General features: G+C 44.9%; 1 protein-coding gene across 1 annotated transcript; it reads right to left on the bottom strand.

Annotated features, from left to right (window-relative positions):
- Nucleotides 1-3,498: 3,498 nt before the first annotated feature.
- LOC137414902 (protein FAM107B) lies at nucleotides 3,499-20,514 on the bottom strand. The gene is made up of 4 exons (XM_068100460.2): nucleotides 20,418-20,514; nucleotides 17,722-17,920; nucleotides 8,941-9,094; nucleotides 3,499-5,188 (listed from the first exon to the last, which is right to left on the bottom strand). Exons 1-4 carry the CDS (start codon nucleotides 20,446-20,448, stop codon nucleotides 5,066-5,068), a joined length of 507 nt encoding a protein of 168 aa, XP_067956561.2. The 5' UTR covers nucleotides 20,449-20,514; the 3' UTR covers nucleotides 3,499-5,065.
- Nucleotides 20,515-21,726: the final 1,212 nt, after the last annotated feature.

Here is a 21,726-nt window from a genome sequence, read left to right as displayed (position 1 = left end):
TGCAACGACAGGTGTATGGAGAATGGTTGTATGGAATAAATGGTCTGGAGAATATGGAGTATTGGAATGGATGGTCGTGGAGTGAGTATGATGGAAACTGTGGAGTGGAGTGGATGGTGCGGAGGTGTGAATGGGGGAAGAGTGGACCCCCATCACGAATACCCGGGGAGGGTAGTTTAAGTGTTAGGTAGAGGGTACAGGTAAATTGTGGTTGGATATTGGCATCTGTGGTGCGAGGTGAAAGAATGGTATTTGGATGGGTGCATTAGTGACGTGGAAATGGCTGGGCGTGTAGCCTGTTAGTGTGTGTAGTTGGTTTGGGCACTCCACCACTGTGAGGATGTCGGCCAGGTGAGGCCGCAGGTGGGCTCTGGGAGCCGGTAGAGTTGTTGTGGATGGGGCCCGAGGATCCGGAGGACGGACCCGGGTAGCCCAGTGCCAGAGGGCACCAAGGGGTGACAGAGCCAGGAGGGGCCTTCCCCAATTAGATAGGTTAGGGTGAGGAGCTAGGTAAGCTCGGGTGGCAACTGCAGTGGTGGAGGTGTGCAGGTGGACCTGCTGGGAGAGCTACACTACTCAGCCCTGAAATTGTGCAAGGGCACAGGGAGATGAATCGGGGGAGTGAGACCCCAAATTGAGAAGCACCACAGTTTGGTCAATGGGAATTTGGTTTTTAAAACCGCATAGAGTGTACGGTGGCCAATGGTTTGGCAGGGAAAGACCCCGGGTAGTGTAAAAGTGTGTTAATGTCATTTAGAGGATAGTTAGGATTAAGAATCTCCTCGCACCATCTGCATCCACTCACCTGGGATGACGTAACTCCACACCATGCCATGTTTTATTATTTTTATTGTGCAGATGTTTGGAATGAGAGACGCATCATGACGTGGGTGTGACATTGTGCTTTGTTGTTCCATCTCTCCCTCCTTATGAGGATTGATGATGAATTGGTGATGGCAAATTTTGGCTTAAAGGGATTGAACCAACGAATTTGGTATAGGGGAAATATGGGGAAGACGTGACATTAGCGACGAATTTGTAAAGGTGTAGATTTTGTAAATATGGGGTAAGGGCAAGGGTAGAGTAGGTGACAGGGGGGGTGACGTACGGTAGGGACGAGCTTTCTCACATCGCTCTCCGTACGCACTTCGCCTTGCATTGCCTTGTTTGATGTGTACCCTTGAGACCTTACCCCTCGCTCATCTGTCTTTTCCCCCTTTTGTCTCCCACATGAGGACTGTGCACCACTGGGCGCCGAGGGGAGCATGCGGGAGTCCGCCATTGTGCGCCCGGAACTCCCAGAACCAGCTGTCTGCATCGATGCACCACATTATGGACCACATGTCTGTGGCTGAGCACCACTTATGGACCCCATGGGTTGGGGCATGGCCCCTCTGCTGGAACCGGCCATGAAGGCCCGAGATCTTGCTGGTGGACCTTGGCCACAGGGCACCGATGCCCCACAGGTGAACCATACATAGTCGGCCCCCTGTGGGCCATAAATAAAAGAAATGGACACGTTGGGTGCATTTTATTTCATGTGCAAATAGGCCGCCAGCAAAGAAGATGACAACACCTGGAAGATAGCAATAGCCAGCAGAGGGAGCCGAAGAGCAAGAGACCACCAGCAGGGTTTGTCGGTTTATTTTTTATTGAACAGTGATGACTGTGCACCGATTGGTGCTTGAGGGTACTTTGGTGTATTTTTGGGGTGCTTCATGGTGCATCGATGCAGGGCAGACTGTCTCCCCCCACCCCCAAAAGAACGATCACAGGTCCTGGGTTAGTATTGTAAATAAAAGCAGAGTCATTGTAAATAATGCGCCCCCACCCTAAATGTATAGTTTGAAGACCATTCCGCAATTCGGTTAGCTGTGGGCGTGAATCTGTTAGGCAGGGTGCAATGGAGCAGCGGGACATATTTATTTATGTTTTAAAACTGTCGCACACAGGGTCAGGTTAAATGTAGAGGGAACTACACCTACGTGCCACACTAAATGTTAAGGTAAGAGGCCCGGGACGTGCCTAAGAGGAGGAGGGTGCAGTGTTGTGGATATGAGAATGGTTGTTTTTTTTGTTGTTGTTGTTGTGTAAATTGTTGTAAAAATATCGCCCTCCTTACTCCAGTGTTGTATAAAGGTCAAAGGGCGTTCCCGTAGTTAATTCCATAAAGCATACACGGACACCATATATCCATGTTCAGTAGTTAAATCCTTATTATGTGTATTAAGCTAAGGATTTGTCTTCCATTAATTTGACACTCCATTGCACTGCATTAAATAAAGTAGATCCCTCCGACATGGCATCTTCCAAGTGCCAGGTTTAGCCACTTTGCTGCATTTCATCTGCCGTCCACTTTCCTGCAATTGCCAACTGCATTTTGGGCGGTTTTCTTCATTCGCTATTGCTGCCCTTTGGCTGGGGCTAGCTCGAATCGCCCCAAAACCACCATTGGCCACGAGGCAAGGTCGGGGAAGAAGGGCGTGTCTCCACCTCGTCATAGAGGGGAGGAGTGAACCAGCCCTTGCCGACCAACCCAGAACGAGGGGTTGGCTTTAGAGGGCGGAGAGAGAACGTTTGGGGGAGGTTCGCAAAAGGGTCAAGGGTGGGGCTTATATAACCCGAGGCAGAGGCCCCCAGAGAGAGTCGAGGAGGGAGGAGATCAGAACACCGAAAAGCCTGGAAGTTGTTGTTGGACTAAGCAAGAGAGGAAGTTGTTGGACTGGGTTGGACTAAGAAAGAGAGAGGAGAGAACCCGTCATGCCAGACCCCCAACCAGCGCGTCGGCTCCACCAAGCAGCTCCGACCCATGATCCCGCGCACACGACAGGATCGGTGGCATCGGCGGCCGTCGAGGTCCAGCCCGACGTCCCGTGCGGGATCAAGCTCCAGCCAGCGCCGTGCCTTCCTCCCCCTCCAGCCACCCACCTCCTTCCAGCCAATCCACTCTGCAATTCCCCGTGTGAGTCCGTCTTTGTTTGTTCTGTCCAGGGAATAAGTTAAGCCTGTTAGATAAGCTAGTATTTTCACTGTCTCTGAGTTCTTCTGTAAATTATTTTATTATCCTTCCTTCTTCCTTGGTTTCTTTGGTCCTGTAAAGAGCAAATAAATTATATTCGTATTGCAAACCCTTTTTGTCTTCTTCTTCTTCTTCTTCTTCACATCCGTGTCGCCTTTGTCTTTTCCCTATTGAATATCTGTGGCGCGATTTTGGCCAACGTTCAGGAATCGGGTTAGTCGGGGTAACTGTTAGGGCCGCGGCGCCATCCGCTCGGCAAATTAACATCTTATCCGCGGTCCGTAACAATATATATATATATATATATATATATATATATATATATATATATATATATATATATCAATGACCTCTCTGATATTGTAACAATAACCAGGAAGCAATATGTGTTCTAGTTAAGTCCAATGTTGCAGATTGATCCAAAGGATAAACTCAGTTAGTGTGGGAATGAAATAAGCAAGAAACCACAAGAAGGACCGTTATACAAAAGATAAACTTGATGTTTATTCTGCACAATAATTTAAGTTTACTCGGCACAGTCATATTGCTCATTCAATTAATATGTAAATGGCATTCAATTTAGCCTTAAACCCTCTATACATTAAACAAGATGTGAAAAATGGGTATGTGAAAAAAGAAAGAAAAAACAAGATCCAAGAGCCTTGCTCAGAAGTTCCTCAACATAATTTTGTAGGCCATGAATTCCATTTTTTACAACCTCTCCTGTTCCCATTCAATTCCACATGGGCTAGAACTGTTTAGAGTACGGACGTGCATGGAACAGCTCCATTTCACTCCAACGACGGAGACCCTGAGCAAGTGGATCACTCCTGTCCCTGGGTGCTGGGTCACTTAAATCACTTAATAATTTATTTTCTGGCAAGATCCAAGCCCAGTCAAACCTCTCCGCACCCATGTCGCGAGAGCTTGATTTTCCTCCAATATACAAGCTCAACATCTATCCTCAAAGCTCTGAAATAGGTTGTGGAGAGAATTAACAAAAAGACAAACGAAAGCACAAGGTGGAACATAAAAAGAAAAGATTTTGATTGTAAAACTAAATAATAAACCTTTAAAAAAACCAATAGGGATTCCTCCATTCTAATCTTAGCTAATACAATAATATCAAAGAGCTATACATTCATTTGATCCATGCTCACTGTAGTATGCCTTTTGTGTGGTTAGTTAAATGTGTAAGTGCTGATCAATCTAGCTGTGTTAAAGTATCACCAGCTACTTTAACGATTGGTGTTGTTGTTATTGTTGTATAGACCCGGAGAGTTCTCTCAAACAAGCTCGCGACACGGAGACAGCTGATCGATCTCGCAGGAGCCACCCAGAGATCCCACACATCAAGAGTGGTGTACCCCCCACCCCCCACCTTTCACAAAGTCAGGGCCATGGCAGAGTTAGAGAGTTAGAGAGAGAGCGATAGAGAGAGTTAGAGAGAGAGCGATAGAGAGAGTTAGAGAGAGAGCGGTTGAGAGAGAGAGCGAGCGAGGGCGAGAGCGAGAGATAGAGCGAGAGCGAGAGATAGAGCGAGAGCGAGAGCGAAAGCGAGAGAGATAGAGCGAGAGATAGAGCGAGAGCGAGAGAGAGAGAGAGAAGAGGGTAGGGCCGGTTCATGGCGACCGGTCAGCACTCTGACCGTGACTGCGCTGCTCTGACGAATCCAGGCAGCAGGGAAGAATGGGGGAAGATTTGGCCCCCGACTTGCATTGGTGGGGGGAGAGGGGAGGGTACAACCACCACAAAGAGGCATCCCTGATAGTCGTCAATGATTGGGGTTGTTAAGGAGGCATAACCGCTCGGCTGTCCTTGTGACTGGGTCACCTCGGCCATCAGACATTACGGCAGTGGCGGAGAGCCAGAAATGTTTTGGTGATGTACTTCATCGCTTTTGATTCCCAGGATTTAAGAAATGGTCGTCGATGGAAATATTCCACGGTATCTAGTAAGATAGAATGTGATTTGCCGTCAGCCTACTGCCAAGCCAGCAGTCACCCATTGATCATTAGGAGCAACCACACTGCTATGACTACAGGGTCACACTGCCTCGGCATCGACATTTCCAGTTCTGCGGAGCTTCTCACGGATGCGCAAGAATTCTGGAGTTGTGGCCTCCGATTGCGTCTCACCCCCAGTTTGCTGTTCCTTCTCCGTGTCAAGCTGCAATTTAAACAAAAATAACACAGAACAATGATTACAACTTTATTCAAGGTTGTGACATCTGAATAAAGAATGACAGTTCTAAACCATTTGACCTTTTGACCCTAATATGAGAACACTTGCCCTTTTGACCCCATGGAGGTTTTAGGTGGTAAAAAAAAAAACAACTTCATAGTCCAGGGTATTCAGGGTGAAAAGATGAGACGCCTGTTCTCTCTATGTGAATGTGTATCGTACAGTCACCAGCCCCCCTGGTGGGAGGGGATATTTCAAGTCATACGAAATCACGAAAATTCCGGGGGAATTAACCCGTTCATAATTATAGTGGGATTATCCCATGACGTCCATAATTCGACATGACGTCCATAATAATTGGGATTATCCCATAATTAGACAAGTACAAAACTTCATCTGATCAGGATGAAATTTCTTGAGCATCATCCAGGGATCCCACTATAATTGGGATTGGGTTGGGATTGGGTTGTTATAGAAAACTATAACAATGCAACTGTCGCCAATGTGCCTCCGCATAGTCCCACAACGGGTAGATGCCATCACTCTGCATATGTATGGGTAGGGGATCACGTTTGTGAAGTTTCGTGTTGATCGGATAAGGTTTGTTTTTCTATCCAAGATGGCTGCCTAACCATGTGACCTATGAGATCATCATTTTCAAACTATATGCAACAGTGCTGTTAGATGTTATTTGTAAAATTTCGCATCAATAGGGTGGGCGGTTTAAGAGATATAATTATTTAATATTTTCCTTCAATCAAAAATGGCTGCCAAACCATGTGACCTATGATGTCATAAATTTAATATTTCAATACAAATGGGTCATAAATCATGTGCATGCAATTTCAATTTTTTAGGATAAGGAATTCGATTTAAAAAAATTTGGCTGGTATACCACTTCACTTATAATGTCATTATTAGCATGCTTTTGTTCCCCATTGGGAGTACTTGACAATGTGCCAAGTTTCAAATTTTTCTATTCAGCGGTTTCCAATAATTAATTTTTAATTATTACCTTTTAATCCAATATGGCTGCCATACCACGTGACCTATGACGTCACAATTATCATAAAAACATTCTGCATTGGTATCACTCTGACCCTGAAAGTTTTGTCTCAATCGGACATATGGTTGCTGAGAAAAACGAGATTTAGTCCGGACGGACGGACATACGGACGTACGGACGGACAGACGGACGGACAACCCGAAAACATAATGCCTCCGGAAACTTTGTCGGTGGAGACATAAAAATTAATAATGACGTAATGGTCACGTGGTTCGGCCGCCATATATGTTTAAGAGAAAGCCTTAAAAACCACTAAAAAACAATTTTCTGCTAAACGGCTGAACACATGGAGGCCAAACTTTACATGCATGATTGCATACCCATGACGAACAAAAAGTTCAACGACCGAGACATCATATGTCACATGGTTTGGGAGCTATGATTTTTTTGAAGCATAAAACTTTAACTCATTTTTGAACATATGGAGTGGAAACTTCAGAAATATGTTCCCATGCCTGGATGCTAAAATGGTCTTTTGGAATTTGCGATAGGTCACATGGTTTGGCAGAGATAAATAATGCAACTGGAATATTAAAAACCTTCTATCTCTTGAACCGCTTCATTGATCGACGTGAAACTTTACATTAAAAAAAAAATAGAAGTCCTTTAGGGGAACAAGTGTATAAAATTTCAACATGATTGGTTGTACGGTGTGGAAGCTAAAAGTTGTTATTGTGTCAAGAAGAAGAAACTCCACATTATCTTCTCAGCCCTTGTGACTGACTGCCACTGCAATTTTTCAAGTTTTTCTTTAAAAATAATTTTCTCTGAAATAATGAGACCGATTGACACGAAATTTTCACCATATAATTGATTACTCCTGTAGAATTTTTAATTTTAATTATGACATCACAGGTCACGTGGTATGGGCGCCATCTTGGAAAAACTGAAAAAAATTGCACCTCTATCTCCAAAAGTGCTGCGTATAAAAAAATTGAAATATGGCTTATTGTAAAGAGCTCTCCATGTGGAATAACATATGTAATAATGATGATATGAAAGTGGGGTTGTATGAAAGTGGAGTTTGTATCAAAGTGGGGTTGCATGAAGGCGGGGTTGCATCAAAGGGGGATTGTATGAAAGCGGGGTTGTATCAAAGTGGGGTTGTATGAAAGCGGGGTTGTATGAAAGCGGGGTTGTATGAAAGCGGGGTTCTATCAAAGGGGGTTGTATGAAAGCGGAGTTGTATCAAAGGGGGGTTGTATCAAAGGGGAGTTGTATGAAAGGGGGGTTGTATCAAAGGGGGGTTGTATGAAAGCGGGGTTGCATCAAAGTGAGGTTTTATCAAAGCGTGATTGTATCAAAGTGAGGTTGTATGAAAGCAGGGTTGTATCAAAGTGGGGTTGTATCAAAGCGAGGTTGTATCAAAGGGGGGGTTGTATCAAAGGGGTGTTGTATGAAAGCGGGGTTGTATCAAAGGGGGGTTGTATCAAAGCGGGGTTGTATCAAAGTGAGGTTGTATCAAAGCGGGGTTGTATAAAAGTGGGGTTGTATCAAAGCGGGGTTGTATCAAAGTGAGGTTGTATCAAAGCGGGGTTGTATAAAAGTGGGGTTGTATGAAAGCGGGGTTGTATCAAAGTGGGGTTGTATGAAAGCGGGGTTGTATCAAAGCATGGTTGTATCAAAGTGGGGTTGTATCAAAGGGGGGGGGGGGGTTGTGTCAAAGGGGAGTTGTATGAAAGCGGGGTTGTATCAAAGGGGGGTTGTATGAAAGCGGGGTTGTATCAAGGTGGGGTTGTATCAAAGTGGGGTTGTATGAAAGTGGGGGTGTATCAAAGCAAGGTTGCATCAAAGTGGGGTTGTATCAAGGTGGGGTTGTATCAAAGCATGTCCAATGAAAGCGGGGTTGTATCAAAGTGGGGTTGTATCAAAGCATGTCCAATGAAAGCGGGGTTGAATCAAAGCGGGGTTGTGTCAAACCGGGGTTGTATCAAAGCATGTCCAATTAAAGCGGGGTTTTATCAAAGCGGGAAGGCAGAGGAAACCGGTCATCACTGCCAGCAGTTATAAAGTGGCAGTTCTAGTTTTTATTAGTATTTTTATTTAATTTTTTTTTCTACTTTTAAATGAGATATCGCCCGGCACAAAGCCATTAAGGCCACTCGAGGTGGGGTAACAGTCTAGGGTAACTCGAAGGTGGGGTAACTCGAAGTGGGCTACAATGTACAGGACAAAAAGGAGCCGTAGAGAGTGGGAGAGTGTGGAAACACCAACAGCACAGTTGAAGGCCAAGATAGAGAGAGGCCTGGACAAACAATGCGTGTGGGGAGGAATGGGAGGCAGGCGAGTATGCACGGGGTGAGCAAGATGGATACAGAAGGAAACTCTCAGAAGGGAAAAATAGAAATTTGGAAAGAGGAAGGTTAGGGGTGGAGTGGAGGTATGGGGGTAGGGAGGGAGAGAGAGCGGGGTTGACGAGGGTAGAAAAGATCGTGGTTTTGGATGGAGGACCATCTGAGAAGTTCATTATTGGGTTAATTAGTGGCTTTGAAAAGTACTTTTCTAGAATTACACTTTTTTCACAACAATCACATTATGTCATTCCACCTTAAATGGACGCCAGGCAGACAGACTCGTACCAATATGATCACAGCCATTTTGCAACAATGTTACGCATACATGATTTCATAAAGAGTGCATTTAATGGAATTGACGATTGTTAACTGGTAACCTGGTCGAGGCGTTGCCTGCGTTTCAGTAGTTCAACTTCAAAGGCACTGGAGGGACGTTGTTGAGCCGACTCACATCTCTGCCGATACTCCTGGTCCCGCCGCCTGTGCTCCATCATGCGCAGCAGTTCCGGCTTCGACTGAACTCCGACACCCCTGGGCAAAGGTGAATGATATTGTGGAAATGTTTTATGGACATTGATTTCTCACCAAAACTACATGGTATTCATATAATACTTACCGCGTGCAGTCGACTTGGGGCAACAAAACTCTTGTTTTTAAGGGGTTTTTTTTGATCCATTATGGCTGCCAGACCATGTGACCAATGACGTCATAAATTTACATTCTCCAATATAATTTGTGCATAGATCACGCTCAATAAATTTCAAACTCATCGGACTAAGTGTTGTACTTGTTGAATTATGACATCATAATAAAGGCACCAATGACGTCATCGTTAACAGCACTTATTCCCCATGCGGAGTTCTTTAGAATGAGCCGTTTAATTTTTTTCCATGGAGTGGTTTCAGAGATATAGAGGTCCAAAGTTTTTCGGTTTTTCCAAGATAGTGCATATAGAATGTGACCTATTACGTCATAATTATCACAAAAAAAAATTGCGCGAATAGACGCTTGCAATACTATGGTGAAAATTGTGTCAATTGGACCAACGGTTGCCGACAAAATGGATAAATGATTTTAAACAAGATGGCGTCCTAACATGTGACCTATGACTTCATAGTTATCACTACAAAATTCTGCATGAGTACTATGGGGAAAATTTCGTGTCAATTGGACCAACGGTTGCCTCCAACAGGGATTTTTAAAATGCAGACACGTACTTACATACATACGTAACCGATCGCTGAACCACACTTTTTGCTTCGCTAATGCATAATTAAGCCAAATCGTCAAATCGTCGGGAAAAAGCATTGGTTTTTCTGGATAAAATACTACGTGATAATGGAGCATTATTGCAAGCAGACAAAGAAACTATGTAGACTCAGAGAGATATCTCTCAAATTAAAATTCTAAAACCCTGTAAGGGGGAAGCATGAAATTTACAAACAGACTCCATGATGAGCTTCGCATCAACAAGTCTTCACAGCGTCATCTTATGATACATCCCTCTTGTCTCCCACTCCCTTTATTATATCTTCTATGTGTTAGCTCTTACACGAGCCTTGACTTGGTATACAAAAAAACTAGAGCAATTTGACTGTGTCGCCAATATGCTTCCGTGTAGGCCCTGCCCGTGACAATGGGTAGATGCCCTTGTTCACTGTCAATGGGTATAAAGCATCCTATAAGTATCTTAGAAAAATCAGTGGGTAGAAAACAAGTTTGGTTTAAATCCCATCAGCTGTTTTGAAGTATCACATTTTTACCACAGGACAGATTTCACATTGATTGGTGAAGCGTTTTCGGAGAAAGGATATTTTTTAAATATCGGCTTTCAAGATAATATGGCTGCAAAACCACGTGACATTCAACATCAAAAATGTACACTCTGCATATGTATGGGTAGGGGATCACGTTTGTGAAGTTTCATGTTGATCGGATAAGGCTCGTTTTTCGATTCAAGATGGCTGCCAATCCACGTGACCTAAGATGTCATCATTTTCAAATTATATGCAACAATGGTGTTATATGACAGTTGTAAAATTTTGCCTCGATAGGATAGGCGGTTTCAGAGATATAATGATTTAATATTTTCCTTCAATCCAATATGGCTGCCAAACCATGTGACCAATGATGTCATAAATTTAATATTTCAATGCAAATGTGTCAGAGATAATATGCATGCAATTTCAGATTTTTAGGATAAGGCATTCGATTAAAAGGCCAGCTTGGAAATGTGGTTTAACCAGGAAAGATCATGGCAGATAGTGAGACCCAAAAGCTTGAGTGACAAAACTTCTTGGAGAGGATTGTTGAGAAAGTGGATGGGAGGGTTTTCCAGTCGGTCTTTTCGGAGAGACATAGTAAGAGTGTGAGATTTGTCAGGATTGAAAGACATGTTCCACTTGTTTGCCCAGTCTGTGATTTTGTCCAGGTCTGTAGAGAGTGAGGGCGCTGCAGACTGCCGATCTGAGGGATGAGGAATGGAGCGGCAGAGAGTGCAGTCATCAGCAAAGAGATAGAGAGGATTTTCCAGAGAGTCGGAGAGATCATTGATGAAGACCAGAAAAAGGACAGGGCCCAGAACACTGCCTTGGGGAACTCCAGCCTGATGAGAAGGGGAGATGAGAGAAATCCATTCAGGGCCACACGTTGACTACGACGAGAGAGGAAGTCCGCCAGCCATGCGTGGAGATTTCCATGGATACCAAAAGAGGAGAGTTTGGTGAGCAGAGCAGGGTGCCAGACCGTATCGAAGGCATGCGATATGTCAAGGGAGACAGCTCTGATTTCCTGTTTGGCATTGAGGACCTCCATCCATTGTTGAGACAGCAGAAGCAGCATGTCCAGAGTAGTGACCTGGTCTGAAACCAAATTGATGATCTGAGATCAAGCCATTGGAGAAGAGGAAGGATTTGATGAGAGAGAGAGAGAGAGAGAGAGAGAGAGAGAGAGAGAGAGAGAGAGAGAGAGAGAGAGAGAGAGAGAGAGAGAGAGAGAGAGATAGAGATAGAGAGATAGAGAGATAGAGAGATAGAGAGATTGGGTTGGGTTTGGGACACAAGATTTTGAGGCAAACACTGAGTTGAGGCATTCAGCTTTTTCACGTGCGAAGTCAGATGTGTAGCCGTTTGAGGTAAGGGAGGGGATGGAGCGAGAACAAACACCAGAAACAGATTTGACCAGATGCCACCAGGAATTGGAAGAGGCAGACAGGTTTGAAAGTTCAGTCTTGAGAGTAGAGAGATAGTGTTTCCTGGCTCTCCTGAGGGTAGACACACACTTGTTCCGAGCTTTGTGAAAGAAAATGAGATTGCCTTCAGTTGGATTTGCCTTCCAGGAGGCGAAGGCAAGTTGTTTCAGGGCAACTGCCTCACCACAAGATTCAGTGTACCATGGAAGGGAGGAAGGGTATGACAACTGAAGACGAGATGGTAATGGCGGCTCACTCTTCTAAACGGCACAGGATCACGTGATAGGTGCGCACTCGTTACTCCGCCAGGGAGTAATGCATTCACTCGTGTCCGTGTGTGTGTGTGTGTGTGTGTTCATGTGTTTGTGAACAAGATATCTGGAAAAGTTCTGAACGGATTTGGATGAAAGTTGGTGGGATGATTGCCCTTGGGATAAGGAAGAATTGATTAGTTTTTGGTGAAGCTCAGGATATTATTCCCGATCCAGGAATTTTTTGAAGGATTTTTTTACCATTGGAAGATAGGGCTCATTTTTTTTAAACATTATCTTCTATATATTCTATATTTAACATTGTGATATGAAAATAGTTTTCATATTTGTTGTAAATGTAGTTTAAACTCGTGGTTATGCGTTAGAGCGGTGTATTTTTTTTAGCAGCGTCGTCTTCGATGTTCATTTTTTTTTCTAATAAAGACATTCTGTCATTTTAAAACCACCAAAGTGTGTATTAGGTTTCCCCGTTTCATAAAATGTATCGTTTGATACGTATAATGCTTTAAAACTGTTTTGTTTTTTTTGTTTTTTTTAACCTCAGAAGAGATATCAACATTTAGCTCAGCGAATGTCATTCGCGGTGTCAGTATTTGATGAACTTATAAAGACTTAGTTCCAGATTTGTCAATGGCTGAGGTATATTAACAAACGAATAAAACAGATTTGGCAAAATTCCAACTTTTTTTTTAAAAGATCGCATATTCACCCAGGGTTGTGAGGTGGAAGAAGAAGAAACCACGCATGGGCCTTCTCAGACCAAATAAATAATTCTGGTTCTGGCTCTGCGATTTTCACGTTTATTACCCCCGCCAGGGAGTAACGCATTCGATCGTGTCCATCCGTGTGTGTGTGTGTGTTCATATGTTCATGTGTTTGTGTGTTCGTATGTTCATGTGTTTGTGTGTTTGTGAACAGGATATCTGGAAAAGTTCTGAATGGATTTGGATGAAAGTTGGTGGGATGATTGCCCTAGGGATAAGGAAGAATTGATTAGTTTTTGGTGAAGCTCAGGATATTATTCCGGATCCAGGAATTTTTTTGGGAAATTTTTTTGGGAAAGATTTTTTCTGTTTTACTGCATTAAAGCTTTTATTCTTATTCTTAAATGATGTTTTTCTCCTCTAATTCCGAGATATATCAAAATTAATTATCTGGCAGTTTGGGCCTACTTTCTTTTTCATTTATTGTTTTGGGGAGAGGGGATGTTAAACAAAACGTTGTGGTGCTGTGCACACACGATTCGTTTGCCAAGAAGGTAGGCCACCACGCGTTGTACAAACTGAAATGCTTTATTAACAGCTCACACGTAAGCACCGGGCGGGCTCGACTATCGAGCCCGCATATATGTCCCGAGGCCACGCCTTGCCCCCGGGCGGGGCCGGTCGGCCGAAAGGCGTGGCATGTCCTCAGTTCCACCCTGCGCCTCGTGACGCCTTCGCTCCGGGCATGGCCCGAGCTGCGCTTCCACGCCCGGATGCTCGCGCCACCCACTGGTGCGCGGAATTATTGCCCACTGACAATGTGTCCGCCACAACGTATTATTCCAACTAAACCCACGGTGGGAGTATGCGCTCTACTGAGTGGCGTTCTAGTTTATTTATAGAACTCTGTGGCTATTTATAAACGTTGACTCGATGTTTGTTCAAGGAGGAAAAACCCCTTGGGGAGGTGGGATATTAATGCTATTGATATTGTTTTCTCATAACATTAATAGCGATGTTTACCGTGACGTCACGTACCCGATCACGTGACCGCGCTCTTTGTTTTGGTTGGCAAAACACCAACCATGCTGGCCGTCTCTAAGTGGTGAAGTTTTACGATCATTGACGTGACACCATTTCAAGGACAATGCCTGTGAGCTGCTGTGTTGTTAATTGCACAAATAGATTTGAAAAGAACTCGGGAAGAAGTTTCTATAGAATTCCAGAGCCACTCTCCATGTACGGTGTCGAAGCTATAAGTCTTTATTGTTGAAAGAAGAAGAAACGCACTATTTTGTCCTTCCAGGACGTGATTACGATAACGCGATCTCCCGCAGTCATTTGAACCTCAAATAAAATTACAATTGCAGATTTGTCAATAGGTGAGGTCTATTAACAAACGAATGAAACAGATTTGGTCAAATTCTGACTTTTTTTAACTAGATCGCATTTCACACAAAGTTGTGAGAAACTAAAGAAGAAGAAGAACCGGCTGGCTTCTCAGATAAAATAAATAATTCTGTCTGCAATTTCAGGTTCATTTTCTTTTTAAAATGGCTTTTTCTGCAATCGGTGCATGGATTGACATGTGTGAGCTGCTGTGTGTGTGTGTGGGTGTGGGTGTGTGTGTGGGTGTGGGTGTGGGGGGGGAGGGATGAGGGTGTGTGTGTTTGTGTGTGTGTGTGTGTGTGTGTGGTGGGGGGGAGGGTGTGTGTGTGGGGGGGAGGGTGTGTGTGTGTGTGTGTGTGGGGGGGGGGGGGGGTCTGGGAATGTGTGATTGTGTGCGTGTGTGTGTTTGTGTGTGTATGCATGTGGGGATGTGTTTGTGTGTGTGTGTGGATGTGTGGATGTGCATGTGTGTGGACGTGGGGATGTGCGTGTGTGTGGATGTGTGTGTGTGTGTGTGTGTGTGTGTGTGTGTGTGTGTGTGTGTGTGTGTGTGTGTGTGTGTGTGTGTGTGTGTGTGTATCGGGGTTGTATCCAAGGGGGTTGTGTCAAAGCATGTCCAATGAAAGTGGGGTTGTAGCAAAAGTGGGGTTGTATCAAAAGTGGGGTTGTATCAAAAGTGGGGTTGTATCAAAAGTGGGTGCGAGTAAACCGGTCATCACTGCCAGCAGTTTTAAAGTGGCAGAGTGGCAGTGGCAGTTCTTCCTTCTTCCCCACACACACCCAGGCCTCATGAGGTTTGTTGTTGAGATGCTGTGATGGTATGACTTTGCCTTTGATAAAGCAGAATGGTACATCATTCCCAATCGCATGATACCACAGTGGCTTCACATGACCACTTAAAAAAAAATTGTATGCCTCTAATGACCTGAATGCCTTCAGTGACTCCCTTGTGTAGATACTCGGTGTGTCGATCAAGTACGTGTACATGTCGCCGTAGTTCAAATCTGGCCAGCAAGATGGATTGTTTTGCCATCCTTTCAATGCAAATGGATCCGGAAGAATATCCTCACCATTCCTATAACTCAACTTCGATTTGTACCGAGATTTTGCAACAGTGTCAAGACTATTAAAATACTCAAACGATCACATGTGTGTCGAGCGACGCCATTGTGCAAAACGAAAACACTGCGCTTTTTCCAACCAGGCTGCTGCACATGCGCAGATATGGTGGGTTTGTTTATAAACAGCGAACATCGCTATATTATGCTATTATCGTTAGTTTTGTTATTCGAAGCGGCCTTGGAAAAACGCCACGATAAAGCTAACTTACCACGGATATACACCTCAACATGCAACCCCATTGACGGCAGTGGCGGGGAAAACCCGCTCGGGGGAGAAAACCCCCTTGGGGAGTGGGGGGGGGGGGAATGAATGCACTACAACCTTCATTGTGTAACCCTTCGTCATCCTGTCAAGTTTGGTTGAGATTGGATACGGAATGTATTGGCGTCCAAAATTAACCAGACAGACACAAATGGCGTATTTTAGTATGATGATACAGAATCGATGCTCGTGTAAGAGCTAACACATTGAACATGAAACCATGCACAGACACATAAAACATACGATGAAGGGAGCGGGAGACAAGAGGGGGAGAGAGAGGGAAGCACACAAGCACAACAGTTTTGAACAGGGACGTCGGTAGATCTGTGGAAGGGGGAGGGCTGGGGGAGGAGGGAGGGGTAAAAGTATAAAAGGAATCAGTAAGGGGAACTTCCAATAGCTGAGTATATCTAACCAGGGTGGGCAAGGGCTTTTATAAGAGCTCTACGTAGGAGTAGATGAGGTGATGCAGAGGAAGCAGTGAGAAAAATGAAGGGAAGACAAAGCTCCAGGGCCAGATAATATGTATCCTAGACCTAGATTATTCAGGGAAGTGATGGAGCAGATAAGTATTGTGTTAGCGGATCTCTTTGACAGCTCGTTGGAGTCAGGACAGGTACTGGAGGATTGGAGAGTCGCAAATGTAACACCGTTGTTTAAGAAAGGATCCAGAGAAGAATTGGGGAACTATAGACCTGTTAGTTTGACTTCAGGTGTGGGTATTGGGTATTGGCGACATTAAGGAACAGATAGGGAAAGGTGACGACTTGTGGAGTGGCTGGTCAGGTAGCTACCTGCATTGGGAATTGGCTTAGGGATTGGAAGCAAAGAGTGTCTGTGAGTGGGAGGATGTAAATAGTGGGGTACCTCATGGATCAGTACTAGAATCACGATTATTCATAATTTACATCAACGATTTGGATAGTGGGGTTAAAGCCCCAGTCACACCAGGCCTGCGACCAGGTTACGACCTAGCTGCGACCGAAAATTTTGTGAATCGCGGGCAAATCGTAGAAAGAGCGCGCGGACTGGTCACAGAGGTCGTGGGTGATCGCCAGAGCAAAATCAGTCGCAGCAAGGTAGATGGTCATGTTCAAAACTTCTGACCTGCGATTCCAAATCATAAGAGGTCGCAGACAGGTCTTACATGGTCATACCACCAGTCGCGCATGGACGCACCACCAGTCGTGCATGGACGCACCACCAGTCGTGCATGGACGCACCACCAGTCGTGCATGATCGCGGGTCAAGTAGTCGCACGATTGGTCGTGCTACTGGTCCTGCCACCTGACGATTGGTGGTGCCACCTGTCGTTCAACCTCACGATCGGTAGTGCGAGCGTTCACAGATCGCCACGATTGATTATATCCGAGCGGTCGCAAGTCGCCACGATTGACCGTACGATTGGTCGCTGATCCCCATCACTATTCGCATGATTACCTACGATTGATCTTGCGATCGATCTTCTCCAATCGTTGGTGATCGCACAATCACGCATACCACCAATCGTACGATGACCCCTAAGACCAATCGCTGTTTGCGATCGCAAATGGAGAGCGTAGCAAACATTGACGATTGGTCGTACCTCGGCCAGATTGCCATCAATCGCACGATCCAGAAATCGTACGATCCAGTGTGACTGAGGCCTAAGAGTCAGCTTTCCAAATTTTCCGATGACACAAAGCTCGAAGGTAAGGTAGATAGCAGAGGGGCTAGTGATCGGATTCAATAAAGTCGAGATACTTTCATAGATTGGGCAAAGATTGGCAGATGCAATTTAACCTGAATAAATGTAAGATGCTGGGGCTGGGAAAGGATAACGAAGTGAGGCCTCATCTAGAATATTGTGTACAGTTCCGGTCACCACATCTGAGGAAGGACGTAGCTGCCTTAGAGAGAGTACAGCGGTCAAGCACTTCGATTGATTCCAGGGTTAGCAATAGTCACAGGGATTCACAAAGTTACCTGGATAAAGTGAAAGAAACACAAACAGAAATACAGAAACATTTTGCATCAACTGATAGATATTCTTTTGCAGAAATTTCATCAAATTCAGTTTTTGCTCCATATTTAGCAACAACGTTCCCTTCCTTCAATATATTGCTCTTCCATAAAGTCCAAAAGCTTAATGTGATCTCAAACAGGACATGGATTAAAGACATTTATCGAGCTCTTTATCAAACCTCACAACCCTCACTCCTTCCCTGACTCGTTCCTGACCTCCGGCAATTCATCATCAGCTCCCTGTGCATATCCTGGTGGGTGCGAGAGGCCTTCACTGGGTTGGGCAGCTTCTTGGGCTTGACGAGGCCTTGCGAGTCGTCCTCATAATCTGGGTTGTACATCGCCATGTCGCCCTCGATGGTCTGCGGCCCATCGGGCGGATGCGGTTGGAAACAAGGCCGCGACTTCTTCGACTCTGGAACAGTGTGTTCAGAAGGGTGAGTGTCCCACACAGTTGCTTTATGCAAGGAAACACTTACTCATTCGCTCAAACTGGTTGGACAACCCAGATTGTAATCAAATAAAGCTCAGCTAGGATGAAATCATGCGTTGCTTGGAAACCTGTCGAAAAGTTCGAGTCAAGTCAAAGTAAAAGTAAAAAGTTTTTGACTTCTGTAAATTATTGTATCTAAAGTCTCGGTAGCAAATAACTTACTTCAAACGCTTCTTGTTAATAAAAATATCAAGTTTAAATGATGGTTTATGGTTATTTGGGCTGCCATGGATGGCCTCGAGGTATGAACCCTTACCTCTGAACTGTCTAGCTTGGGTTCGAATCCTGACCCAGCTATGACTATCATCCGGACCCACTGGTGCTATGGCTAGAGCATCCCCTCTGAGTCTGGGAGCTCAGCGGCTTGAACCCTGTCGGGGTCGCACCAAAGACTTTAAAGTGGTACGTGCTGCTAACTGCTTGATGCTCAACATTTGAAAAGGCTGGAGCACGGACAAACAACCATAGGTTGGCAATAATGGCGCAGACTTTGATGGGCCTAATGGCCTCCTCCTGCATCGAAGTTCCTTGAAATGGAACTCGTATTATTATCATTATTACTATTATTATGAGTCCCCGACCAGCTTCACCAGAGGGGACTATATGTTTGCTCTTTGTCTGTCTGTCCGTCCGTCCGTCCGCTGTCCATCCCACCTGTGGTTTTTCAGACTTTTTCCCCCAAACGCTTTATCATATTCAACTGAAACTTGGTACATGGATTTATTATGCCTAGTTACAGAACAAGTTCGAATTTCAGGACGTTCGGTCAATTTTTCAAGGAATTAAGCCATTTTGGACTTAGAAAATATCACATTGGTAGGGCCTTATTCCCCTCCGAGGCCATGTAAAGCAAAGCAATTCTTGCTCTTATTATTATTTTCCCGGAGTTTTACCACCAGGGTGATTCATCAATGTGTGTGCCGTCCCTCAGACGGATTTCAATGGGAGTCCCATGTGCCGACATTAGTTGGTGGATGTTAAAGATCTCACGGAATCCTTCGCGAAGAGTAGGCGAGCTGTCGCAGGCACCATGAGCAAATTTTAAAATCCTTCCTAAGCTCTCTCTCGCCAACTAACATGAGGGAAGCGTGGTGACCAAAGCAATACCCCTGACATGAATTGAGGGTCCTCATACAAATTTATTTAGGTACCACAAATATACAATTTCCCATTTGCTTTAATCCAATAAAAACTTTTTTTTTACCATTTTATTCGCCAAAAAATCTGCTTCTCTGTTGTGGCAGTCGAGGCGCATGCAGATGTCGTTTATAGAAACAACAAACGTCTATCCCATTGACTTCAACATGATCCCGGCTCTGATCCCGGCTCTGATCCCGGCTCTGATCCCGGCTCTGAAGCCGGCTCTGATCCCGGCTCCGATCCCGGCTCTAATCCCGGCTCCGATCCCGGCTCCGAAGCCGGCTCTAAAGCCGGCTCTGATCCCGGCTCTGATCCCGGCTCTGATCCCGGCTCTGATCCAGGCTCTGATCCCGGCTCTGATCCCGGCTCCGATCTCGGCTCCGAAGCCGGCTCTAAAGCCGGCTCCGATCCCGGCTCTGATCCCGGCTCCGATCCCGGCTCTGAAGCCGGCTCTGGAGCCGGCTCTGATCCAGGCTCAGCTCTTCCTGTAGTGTTTGTTAAATTATATGCGTACAGAAAGATCATGGAGGGGGGAGCTGGAGGAGTTACACTACCCTCATCAAAATTACTCGATATGCATGTAAATACCAATCATTTTAATAGTCTCTAAACCTAAAAACCTAAAAATTGAAAGTCCCTGAACACCTCGACCAAAAACGACAAGAACAAGAATTGCTTTGCAAGAATTGCTTTGCATTTGCTTTGCTTTGCAAGAATTTGCAAGAATTGCGACATGGCCTCGGAGGGGGATAAAGTCGCTACCAATGTGATATTTTCAAAGTCCAAAAAGGGCATAGCTCTGTGAAAAAATGACGGAACGTCCTGAAGCTTGAACTTGTTCTGTAATTTGTCATAATGAAGTCATATACCAAGTTTCAGCTGAATATGCGAAAGGGTATGGGGGAAAAGTCTGAAAAACCACAGGTGGGGTGGACAGACCGACGGACGGACAGACAGAGAGCAAAGCGAAACCAGTAGGAGCCTAATAATAGAGGCTGATAGAGATTTAATACCAGGGGGAGGGAGGGGGATAAGAGTGGGGGAGAGGTGGGAGGGTTGGCTTCATGAACACTTAAACGAGTTTAGTGGCGTAGGTGAGGTGGTAATGTTAAGTTACTTGTAATGGAACAGGTGCAAGACAGACAATTTTAGACATCAAAGTGAGGTGGTAATGTTAAGTTATAATGATGCAGGACAATAGCGCATTCATCTACAGTCTACACATTCAATGAAAACCGTTAAACATTCATAAGTCAAAACTTGATCATGAAAGACTAACCAGAGTTTTCAGAACAGAGCAGAGTCTCCATGGATCGGGTCACGGAACACGTCTTTGGATTTATTTTTCCTGAAAAAGGGGAGGTTTCTATTTGCGGCATTCTTTACCAAAACTCGTCCATCTGGTTTACATTTTTACATTTAGGCGGTGTCTTCATCTTTGGGGAAATTTCAACATGTTCATGAAATGCCCACTAACCTAATTTGTGGTTTTTGTGGCTCGTTTTGTACTCGCGCCCATTGATGCCCTGATGTGATCATCGCATAAATACATTAGCCAGAGAGAGTGGTCATTAAAAAAATGGAAATTTCTACAATCTACTCAACATTATTGCACTGCTGCTACTACTACTACTACTACTACTACTACTACTACTACTACTACATGATGCACTTTGTAGGTTCTCCCCGAAAGATACTTTGCTCATATTTGTATAAATGTGTTATTTGGCGTTCTTTTTTTGGTGTTCTTTGGCGTTCTTTTACCTTCCCCTTATCTGTCTTGGTAGTGCTTTCTCTTCAAAATGCTCTACCTTGTCTACTGTAGTTCAAACCATGGACTGGCAGAGATGAGGAATTGAGCGACATTAAATTGGGAACATATGTTTGCCTGAGCTTGCATGAGCTCTGAACGCAAATCTCTGTAACCTTTCCAACAAAAGCACTACAACTACTACTACAACTACTACTACAACTACTACCTCTACTGCTACTACTGCACCCAAATTATTCTCATCTCATGGTGTCTGCCCAGGAAGGATTTGGCCTAAGTATTTCATGAACCGGCTGGCCAGGTTTGAGGTGTTTGACTGAATATGGCAGGAATTTGTCATTTGTTAAATGCCATAGATAACTGTCATATGATAATTTGTCATAGATAACTCACCTAATCTGCAACTATCGGGGACGCCTCTTCACGGTGGTTGTACCCCCAACGAAATTCAGGGGCCAAATATTCCCCATCCTTCCCTGCTGCCCGGTTTTGTCAGGGCAGTGCGGTCACGGTCAGAGTGCCGATCGGTACCCATGGCAGCCCTTTCCCTCTTGACTCTGTCTCTGTCTGTCTCTGTCTCTGTCTCTGTGTCTGCTTCTGTGTCTGCCTCTGTGTCTGCCTCTGTCTGTCTCTGTCTGCCTCTATCTCTGTCTGTCTCTGTGTCTGCCTCTGCCTCTGTGTCTGCCTCTGTCTGCCTCTGTCTGTCTCTGTCTGCCTCTGTCTGCCTCAGTCTCTTGACCCTGACTTGGTGAAGGCGGGGGTGCACCATCCTGGATGTGGGGGATATCTGGGTCGCTCCTGGGAGATTGATCGGCTG

The sequence above is a fragment of the Myxine glutinosa genome, chromosome 1 (assembly GCF_964187855.1).
Source record: "Myxine glutinosa chromosome 1, kmMyxGlut1.1, whole genome shotgun sequence".
Taxonomy (NCBI): domain Eukaryota; kingdom Metazoa; phylum Chordata; class Myxini; order Myxiniformes; family Myxinidae; genus Myxine; species Myxine glutinosa.
The sequence above is the reverse complement of the archived record's forward strand: the minus strand, read 5'-3'. Positions and strand labels throughout refer to the sequence as shown.

Excerpts from the sequence above, each read along its gene's own strand:
- LOC137414902 (XM_068100460.2), bottom strand. The coding sequence starts at position 20,448 with ATGGAGACTCTGCTCTGTTCTGAAAACTCTG. Across the intron at positions 9,095-17,721 it reads CTGATGATGAATTGCCGGAG|GGGTGTCGGAGTTCAGTCGA; the intron begins GTCAGGAACGAG and ends ACCTTTGCCCAG. Across the intron at positions 5,189-8,940 it reads GCAGGCAACGCCTCGACCAG|CTTGACACGGAGAAGGAACA; the intron begins GTTACCAGTTAA and ends TTTAAATTGCAG.